We start from the raw sequence: 11,158 nt of genomic DNA on the forward strand, positions 1-11,158 counted from the left end.
AAAAATAATAAAAATAATAGTAGTAATAATAAAAATAGTAGTAAAAAATAAAAAATAATAAAAATAACTGCCTTTCTTTTGAATTTCCAGCTTTATAGTTTCACCCACAATTGGGCGGCACCTGTGGCTCAGTGGGTAGGGCGTCAGCCTCATATACCAACGGTGGTAGGTTCGAACCTGGCCCCAGTCAAACTGCAACAAAAGATAGCTGGGCATTGTGGTGGGCGCCTGTAGTCCCAGCTACTTGGTAGTCCGAAGCAAGAAAATTGCCTAAGCCCAGGAGTTAGAGGTTGCTGTGAGCTGTGATGCCATAGGACCCTACCGAGGGCAATAAAGTGAGTGAGATTCTGTCTCAAAAAACAAACAAAAAAAAGTTTTGCCACAATTGACCTGTATACAAGCCATCAATGTCCCTTACCTCTGGAGACGAATTTGGTATCCAGTACTATTACCATTGCCACAAGATTCTGCCCTTTCTGCAGCCACTCTCTCTGCAACCTTAAATTCAAATAAAATACAGTTACAAAGTTAAAATATAATTTCCTTTAGAACAAACATCATGAACATCCATGAAAATCTGAGATTGCTGAAACTGATGATACAATTCAGTCACTGAAATTTGAAAAACTTGTTCCTGAGATTTTCAGATGAATTTAAAAAGTAGATATTTATTAAAATCTGAGGAATCCAACACAATGTGTACCTTTCCTAAGAGTTGTAGACTACGTGCTGAATGTTTACATTTCATGCCCTCTTACAAAGTCCTTCAAGGTCAAATTCTCTCATCAATTTTTTAAAAGTGCGTTTCTCTAATATTCTCTCATTAATTTCTACCATTCCTTTTGTCTTTTCTAAAAGAACTGGAAACCATGGTCAAAACTAGTAAAAATGTGAAAGAACACGTTGATACTTTTTTTCTTATTTTTTTGTTTGTGGTAGGAATTGGTGTTGCTCAATTTCTAGTTCTTGGTTGTGCTTTGGAAGTTCCAGCTGCCAAAAACAAGCCCTGGATAGGTGAAATATTATCATTTAATACTGATTTGTGCAACTAAAAGTAACCAACAGTTATCTCATGACAGAACAGTGATAATATGTGGTTAGAAAATGCCATGAATTTAATGAAATAATATTTCAGATGTAAAACTTTCCAATTAGTACATCCAGTATCATACTGATATAATCTTCCCATTTCAATGGATCTTGGAACTACAACAACAAAAAAACCTAGTTAACATTTTTTTCCTATTGTCAGTATATAAGGTAACTGACACATATTAGAAAAATGATTATTTCTAGAGACATAACTATGTTTAACAAAGTGGTTTACTCTTAAACATTCTGTGATCTTAATGCAATTTCTAGAAATATTGTTCCCCATTAAAAAGGTGAAGACTGTTGTTTTTTTTTTTTTTACAGTATTTCTTAGAAACTATAGCTAAAAATAAGTATCATATTTATTTTACTTACCACCAAATACTGCCATCATTGGCCATGTACTTCCTAACTACAGATTCTGTACTGAAAGACTTAGTTATGACTAATACCATTATCATAAAACCAAAGACAACCATAAAACTGCACAATTTAAATTTACATGTACAATTATATACTACAGAAATAAATTCACTATACATACTGAATGTTGTTAGAAGTCCCAAACACGCTTAAAGAATATATAATTCAAATACTGGAGTACATTATCTAACTTTTGGATTTATATGGAAATTTGTCTAGATTTATAATTTACCTTGAATTCATAAATGTTACCTATAAGACAGAGGTCAATCTTTTTGCCATTACTACCAAATATTTCTCAACCAAATATTTGCTTTCATAGGAATCATTCTAAACCTTTAAAATCAGTAGGCTCTAGGAAGATTACTGAAAAAAAAAAGTAGAGATTACTTACTGAAATGGCACTAATTCTTCTTGGCTGGGTACAAACTATCCTGCAAGCAGATCCTTTTCGTCTCTCAATGTAGCTATCCAAAATGAACTGAGTAACTTGAGTGGTTTTTCCACAACCAGTTTCACCACTTATTACCGTCACCTGATGGTTATCAATTAAATTTACCAATTCCTATTTCAAAAAGGAAAGTAAACGAAAAATGTCATATATAGACCGAGTTGGAAAGGATAATCAAAATTCTACAAAACTAAAGGTAACTGTTTTTAACAAACAGTAAATTAATGCTTTCTAAATTCTGTCAGCAGTTTAGATATCTGCATCTATCTATTTTCAAGAGATAGGTAGCACCAAGACACTACTAAAGAAAAACAATGACAAAAAAATGAGTGCTCATAAGTTCTGTGTATAAGAATTAACATTAAATGAAAAGAACATTGACACATGGCTATCAAGTATAGACCAAAGCCAATAACTATGGAGAGCCATCAGGATACAAAGTATAATTCGACTATGGCTTTGTCCAAAGAATAAGTTTTATGCATTGTTTTAGAAATAAGAATATACCATATTTTGTGATTATTTCCTTTCAAATAATTAAAATAAAGTTTTTAAATACCTAAATCAAATTGGTAAACTCTAGGTATAAAGAAAACCTCATATTTGGGGAAGATATTCTTTTAACATTTTTAGACATGTTATTATTTTTAATAATCTTATTCACTGCATCAACAAAATCAATTTCAAGAGGATGTTATGGGTTATTTTCATCTATAAAACAATTTAATGTGAAAACCTAACTTTTAAAAATTCTCCATCTATTCTAACATATTTTACATATCAAAATAGTTTTTAAAGTTTGAAAACTGAAATTAAAGCTGGTGAATACTGAGAAGTGGAATACAATTAAGTCATTCAATAATTATTCACTGGATGTCTATAAAATGCCAGGCACTGCACTGAGTCAAGAGATACAGAATAAACAACACAAACTCTGTCTTCGAAAACTCTGGTCTAGCAAGGAAATGTCTACCACATAAAGACATCAGGTGGTAACAAATGCCATGAAAGGTAGGTAAATAAATAAATAAATAAATATAAAATAACACTGAAAGAACAGAAAAAGATGAGGGACTATATGGGGTGACTGTGCTATAATGTATAATAATAATTATTAAGTACTGTATTTTTAGTAGTGCCTCAATTTTAATTGAAGTGTTTGGTCTTTAAGCTATTTATCAACTTATTTTATAAGTTACCTTGGTAACTTATACAAAAAATTCTACTTCTTAAACTCAATGGATTTCAATTGTGTACAAAATATGAAAAACATCAGGAAAATTGTTTTATGACCCTTTTTTCTTTTTGAATTCCCAATAATTCAAAAGAATAAATTAAGTTCTAATAATATCCTATGGGAGAAGTTCATTAATTTTTATTTTTCTTGACATAAGAGGTCTTAAATAAATTATGTAACTACTTTACAAATCAAGTTAAACAGTAAAAAGCATTTTACCTTTTGCATTCCATATGAAGGCAGCTTTTCTCTGAAATGCTGAAATTTAAAAAAAAGTTTAAATTTTCACAAGAGAAATGTAATTAAATTATAATCCTGGTAATCAGGATATACAATAGGTAAATATGTCCACAGGTATTTGTACTATGGCTTGTATGAAGTTAACACTTTAATTAAAATTTTCCATAAAAAGGAATTTTACTTTCAATAGGATGAAGATACTTCTTTAAAGTCAACGGTAGTAAAAAAAACAAAAATCTATCATCCACTAGCATCCTAACAAGCCTATATTATTTTTACCTTTTTCCTACACACATTTCTCTGTTTTATATATCTATGATTTGATTTCTATGTCACATTCTTTTCCCCACTTATAATTTCACCATTTACTAATACATCAGGCACTGGAGCAGATTTAAAGATTATTTCAGGGTATATTCTTTTGAGTTAAGAGATAGCCCAAAACAGTACCTGGAGTCAAAAAATCTAGTACTGCCATTTTATAACTGTAATCTCAGTTAAGTCAAACTTGGAACACGAATGCCTAACAAGGTTCATCTCCTAGGACTGTCAGATGACTGAATGGAAATTTTTATATAAAAAGTATCAATTTTTGCTATTCAATATTCAATAAGCTATTCAATACTGAATTACGACTGAAATACTAAAAGAGTAGTGACTCTTTCCTATATTAATTTTATTTATTTATGTGACAATTTCTAATTTTAAAAACTTTTATAGAACCTTATATTACTTAAAAACTAAGAAGTGGCACTATGGTTAACATTCAAGTAGGTACATCATATGACATGAAAAAATATTCTGCGGCATAAAAATAAAGCTAGTTTTAATAAACCCCCATTACTGAAAAGGAGAAAATTTAATTAAAAAAATAAAGTTAGATAATACATTTTGGCAAAGGCCACAAAGTCCTAGGAAATGGAAAGTAACTCTAGGTTAAAGAAGAAATTGCCAGCATTGCGCATATAACAGGTCTTATTCTGATAAATGATAAATAATAAATGATGGATGGGCTGACTGATTTCCTAAACTGATGATCAAAAACAGAATTTAGGAAGGGGGCAGAGCAAGATGGCTGAATAGAAACCCCAGCAATTGTTCTTCCACACAAACACCAAATTTCAACAACTTTCTATGCAAGTAAGCACCTTCAGAAGAAGCAAAAATCAGGTGAGCAATCATACTACCTAGTTTTTATATTGTATCAAGGAAAGAGGCACCAGAGAACAGAAAAGACAATCTTGCATTGCCTACCCACCATCCAACCCCACCCCAGCCCTTGGCAGTGCCAGTGCCAGCACCCTGAGTGGAGAAAATCTGTGTGCCTTGGGGAGGAAAGGAAGTGACTGCATAACTTCGCATTGCCACCTAGGGATGCCTTGGCACACAGAGGAACACAGCACAGGACAGAATTCTGCTGGTGTCTATGAAAGGAGACTTTAGACCACTTTCACAAGAGGAAATTCCTCTGTCCCCAAACCTGAGTACTGGCTAATGCCACCACCGGCTTACGAAAAAGAAGCCAGACGCCTGGACTAAAATTGTAAAGGAGCTTGGCCACAACGGCTGCAGTCATTGGGCAATTCCTGTAGTAATGCTGGCTCGGAGCCAGTGGACTTCAAGTACTCATGACCCGGTGAGATACCAGCAGCAGTGGCCAAACCAATACCTGTGTCACCTCTCCCCAACTCAAGGCAGTGCAGCTCAGGCAGTCTCTTCTACTTGGGGAACAGAAAGGGAAGAGTTCAGAAGACTCTGTTGTGTAACCTGAGTACCAGCTCAGCTAAAGTAAAATAAAGTACCAAGCAGATGCCTGAAGCCCCTGAGTCCAGGCCTTAGTTCCTGGGAAACAAGGAAACACGCTGCCCTCAGAGGAAGGACCCAATCTTGACAGGAGTCACAGCCTGCTGACTAAAGGGCCCTTGGAGTTTGAATAAACAACAGAGGTAACCAAGTAACAGTCACCATAGGCTACAGGTGAGACTGAGCTGGCTTCGGGTATGACTTAGCAGTTGCAGGCCATAGGGAGTACCCATGCCACTCCTCTCCCAACTCCAGCAGCCCAGCCCAGAGTGAAAAGCAAATGCAGACTCTGCCCAGAATCCAGGGAATTCTCTCATATCTTACATAAGTCCACCAAGACTTGGGGCACCCCAGTGCTGATAAGGCTGTAGTGACCAAAGACTTATTATAACACACAATTCCCTTTGAATACCTAGAAAGCCTTCTCAAGAAGGATGCATTCAAACAAGCCCAGACTGCAAATCACTAAATCCTAGGGCCTCAGAATGTGTCGGAGGGCTTCCTGTTGGGCATACAATATTTCAAACCAGTCACCTAACTTTTCAATGCTCAGACATTGACAAACATCCACAGTATTAAGAGTATCAAGAAAAACATGACCTCACCAAATGAAATAAGTAAGGCAGCAGTGTTCAATCCTGTAGTGTTAAGATAGGTAAGAATTCAAAATAGCTGTCCTAAACAAGCTCAATGACTTTCAAGACAACACAGAGATGGGATTAAAAGCCTATCAGAGAACTTTAACAAAAAGACTGAAATCATAAACAAAAATCAAGCAGAAATTCTGGAGCTTAAGAATTTAATTGACAAGCTGAGAAATGTTATCAGTCTCTCAACAGCAGAACTGATCAAGCAAAATAAAGAATTATGAGCACGAAGAGAGGGTAAGTGGAAAATGCAATAAAAGACAAACAAAATAGAATAAATAAAAACAAAGCATGCCTACAAGATCTAGGAAATACAGTATTGCCCCCAGAACTCAAATAACTTGGAATCCAAATGAAAAATTCGAGCAAATTTTGGCTGATTCCCAACACTGTTCTGGAATCCCAACGCCCAGCATGCTGTTCGTGTGTTTTTGGGTGTACCTTTCCTGAGCGCTCAGGCCACCCATATGCTTTGTCATTCAGTTCACTGTCAGAAGCTGTAGTCAAAGCATCTCGTGATTTTCGCTGCCAATTTTATGCTTTTGTGCCTTTTTAAAAAAATGTAGTAACAATGGGCCTAAAAATATATATAATAACAATGGTTCCTAAAAAGTGTAGTGGGGAAAGCAAGAGTAAGAGCAAAGCAGTTAGAGCTACAACTGATGTTATGAAAGGTCTTATCGCTAAGCATGATAGTGGTACTTGTGTGGCTGATCTCACTACTATGTTCGGGACACCTAAATCGACTGTTTGTATGATTTTGAAAAATAAAGAAGCGATCAAAGCAGCTGATGTGACAAAAGGGGTTATAATAACACTGACCTCTAGGAGATTAAAAGTATGGAAGAGATGGAAAAACTCCTCTTAGTTTGGATTAATGAAAAACAGCTGGCTGGTGATGTGATTTCTGAAATGATGCTTTGTGAGAAAGCCAAGGTCCTCTACGACGATTTAATGAAAGGCATGCCTGATACTAGTGCTCAAAAGGAGGAGTTTAAAGCCAATGGTGGTGGTTCAAGAACTTTAAGAAAGGACTTGGATCCACAGTGTTGTTATGCGTGGAGAGGCTGCCAGGTATAAGTTGGAAACAGCAAAGTTTGTAAAGGAGCTTAAGGAGTCTGTGAACAGTAAGGGGGATGTTTCAAACCAAGTGTTCAACTGTGATGAAACAGGCCTTTATATTTTTAGGTTTTTATATTTTTAATTTTATTAATTTACATGATTATTAAAATATTATTTGTTAATATTTTACCTTAAAATACAGGGTATGTGCTATTAAAAACATTTTGAAAATGTGAGTTTGTAGGACCTAGGAACAGAGTTTCTATTATTTTAAAGGGGAAAAACTGTCTTGGAAGTGGAACGATTTGGGACTTGAAGGGGGCTCTGAAACGGATTAAGTTTGGATTCCAAGGTATCACTCATAGCATCCAAAGGGCAAATCTAAGAGTTATTTGCTTTAAAAGAGGAGGTAAAAAGAGAGATTGCACTAGAAAATTTATTCAAAGAAACAGTAACAGAGAACTTTCCAAACATAAAGATATCAATACTCAAGTATAAAAAAGTCACAGAACACTAAGCAAATTTAACCCAAATAAGACGATCTCAAGGCATTTAATAATCAAGCTTCCAACGGTCAAGGATCAAAGAAAACACTCTTAGGGAAACAAGTAGAAAGAAAAACAACATACAAGTAGAAAGAAAAAATAACATACAAAGGAGCTCCATCCAGTACAGCTGGCCACAGTCCTCTCCCTGGCAAAAGACCTTACAGTCTAGGCCAGAGTGGCACAGCATATTCAAAGTGCTAAAGAAAAATATCTTAACCCTAGAATATTACATCCCGCAAAAATATCCCTCAATCATGAAGAAGAAATACTTTTCCAAATAAAAGCTGAAAGAGATCACACCTGTCTTATAAGAAAGATAACACCAGTTCTTCACTATGAAAGAAACAGAATGTTAATGAAAAATAAGAAATTATATGTAGTTATAAATCATTCTGATAACAGTAAGGACACAAATACAGAATATTACTATAATTGTGGGGTATAAACCACTTACCTTGAATAGGAAGACTAAAAGACAAACCCATCAAAAAAATAACTACAGCAACTTTTTGAGAGACAATATATAAAGATATGAATGAAAATAACAAAGTCAAAAAGGGGAGGATGGAGTCAAAGAGTAGAATTTTTGGTAGATTTCTCTGAATTGCTAAGTACAGACTTCATATTTAAAATAGTTGGTTATAAAATCTTTTTTCCAAGTCTCAAAAAACCTACTACGGACACACAAAAAACAGAAAAGCCAGAAATTAAAAGATACTATCAGAGAAAATCACTTTTACCACAGGAAGACAGGAAAAATGAGGAGCAGACCACAACCAGAAATTGAATAACATGACAGGAACAAATCCTTACCTATTAATAACACCACTGAATGTGAATGCATTGAACTCCTCCAAAGACCAAGAGTGGCTAAATGGATAAAAAAGGCTATGTTGTCTGTAAGAAATACACTTCACCTATAAATACATGCATGGACCAAAAAAGGAACAGAAAAGATAATTTATGCAAATGAACACTGAAGGAGCAGAGAGTTGCCATCCTTCTATCAGATAAAATAGATTTTAAGACAAAAACTGTAAAAAGAGACAAAGAAAGTCACTATAAAGTAAAGGGGTCAATTCACCAAGAGGCTCTAACAAATTCTAAAAACATATGCATCCAACACTGAAGCCCCAAGATGTACAATGCAAACATAATCAGAGATAGAGACACAGATAGAGGCCAATACAGCCATCTTCAGAGACCTCCATGTTCCACGTTCAGCACCGGACAGATCATCCAGACGGAAAGTCTACAAAGCAACATTAGACTCAATCCACACCATACGCCAAGTGGACCTAACAGGTACTTACAGAATGTTTCTTCCAATAGGTGGAATCTATTTTTCTCTTTAGCACATGGTTTATTTTCAAGGATAGATAGTATGTTAGGTTACAAAAATAAGTCCAAAAAGATTTCAAAAACCCCTGAAATCATACCAAGTACCTTCTCTGACCACAATGGGATAAACTAGAAAGCAAAAAGGAAAAACCATCCAAACACATGGAAATTAAACAATATACTCCTGAATGACTAGTCGTCAATGAAGAGATTGAGAAGGAAATTTTAAAATTTCTCAAAATAAATAAAAATGAAAACCTAAGGGATATAGCAAAAGCAGTAAAAGGAAAGTTTACAGCAATTAAGCATCTAAATCAAAAAAAGTTGAAAAGCTTCAAATAAACAATAATGCACCTTGAACTAGAAAAAGCAAACCAAATCCAAATTAGCAAAAAAAAAAAAATAATAAACATTAAAACATAAAAAATTGAATTAGAAACAAAAAACTCAACAAAACAAAAAGTTGGTGCTTTGAAAAGATCAACAGAATTGATGAACCTTTAGCCAGACTAAGAAAAAAGAAAGAAAACTCAAAATTAGAGATGATAAAGAAGACATCACAACTGAGACTGAAGAAATCCAAAGGATCATCAGAGGACTACTAACCACTGGATGGCAATAAACTAAAAAACCCAGAAGAAATGGAGAAATTCCTAGATACTTACACCCTACCAAGATTGAGCCAGAAGGAAATTCAAAACCTGAATAAACCAGCAACAAGTAATGACCCAGAAGCAGTAATAAAAAGTCTCCCATCAAAGAAAAGCCCAGGACCCCATGGCTCCACTGCTGAATTCTACTAAGTATTCAAAAAACTAATACTGATCCTGCTTAACTCCAAAAGGTCAAGGAGAGGACACTCCCAAACTCCCAAATTCATTCTATGAAGTCTATAGTACCCTGATACCAAAACCAAACAAAGACATAACAAAAAATTAAACTATAGGGCAGTATTTCTGAGGAATGCAGATGCAAAAATTCTCAACAAAATGCTTACAAAATAATTAAACAATGCATTGAAAGGATTATTTATCATGACCAAGTAGGACTCATTCCAGGGAAGCAAGGATGGTTCAACATATTCAAATCAATCAACATGATATATCATATTGACAAAACAAACCATAGGATCATTTCAATTGATGCTGAAAAGCATTTACACAATTCAACATCCCTTCATTATAAAAAAACCTTACAAATCTGGGTATAAAAGAAACTTACCTTGATACAATAAAAGTTATCTATGACTACCACAGCTAGTATTATACTGAATGGGAAAAACTAAAAGCCTTTCCTCTAAGACCTGGAATAAGACAAGGATACCCACTTTCTTCACTGTTACTCAACACAGTACCTGAAGTTCTATCTACAGCAATCAGACAAGAGAAAGAAATAAAGGGCATCCATATTGGAAAGAAAGAAGTCTTTCTGCAAACAGTATGATCTTCTATCTAGAGAAAGCTAAAGATGCAACAAAAAAACTATCAGAACTGCTAAAAACAACTTCAGTAAAGTTGCAAGATACAAAAGTCAACATACAAAAGTCAGTTGCATTTCCATATGTTATAACAATAAACAACCTGAAAAAGAAATCAAGAAACATATCCCATTTATATAAGCCACAAGTAAAATAAAATACCTAGAAATAAACTTAACCAAAAAAGTGAAAGCTGAGCACAAACAAAAAAGGAAAGATATTCCATGTTCCTGGATTGGAAGAATCAATATTATTAAAATGTCCATACTATCCAAATCAATCTACATATTCAATGAAATCCCCATCAATGTACCAATGGCATTCAACACGGAAAAGAAAAAAATCCTAAAATTTAAAAATCCTAAAATCGCAAAAAAACCAAAATAGCCAAAGCCATCCTGAGCCAAAAGACCAAAACTAGAAGAATCACATTACCTGACTTCAAATTGTACTACGGTAACCAAAATAGCAATGTATTGGCATAAAAACAGACACATAAACCAACAGAATAAAATAGAGAACCCAGAAATGAACAAACACATCTATGTTGAACACTTCTTTGACAAAGGTACCAACATACAGTGAGGAAAAGGACAGTTTCTTCAATAAAAGGTACTTAGAAATCTGTATGAAGAAGAATGAAACCCTTACTTCTCACCTTAGAAAAATCAAAACAAAATGGATTAGGGACTTAAATCTAAAATCTGGGCTGGATACCCCTAATTTCATGCCTGTAATCCTAGCACTCTGGGAGGACGAGGTGCGTGGATTGCCTGAGCTCAGGAGTTCAAGAACAGCCTGAGCTAGAGCGAGACCTCCTCTTTAAAAAAAAAAAAA

General features: G+C 34.5%; 1 protein-coding gene across 1 annotated transcript in view; it reads right to left on the reverse strand.

Moving 5' to 3' along the window:
• Positions 1–11,158, reverse strand: part of DHX36 (DEAH-box helicase 36) — a 53,318-nt gene that overhangs the window by 27,697 nt on the left and 14,463 nt on the right. The window contains exons 4-6 of the mRNA XM_003794124.3: positions 3,423–3,461; positions 1,910–2,080; positions 419–498 (exon numbers count right to left, since the gene is read on the reverse strand). Of these exons, the coding sequence (XP_003794172.2) occupies positions 419–498; positions 1,910–2,080; positions 3,423–3,461 (290 nt within the window). The remainder of the gene's footprint in view (positions 1–418; positions 499–1,909; positions 2,081–3,422; positions 3,462–11,158) is intronic.

The sequence above is a fragment of the Otolemur garnettii genome, unplaced genomic scaffold, assembly GCF_000181295.1.
Source record: "Otolemur garnettii isolate 467f Iridium unplaced genomic scaffold, OtoGar3 scaffold00076, whole genome shotgun sequence".
Classification (NCBI taxonomy): Eukaryota; Metazoa; Chordata; class Mammalia; order Primates; family Galagidae; genus Otolemur; species Otolemur garnettii.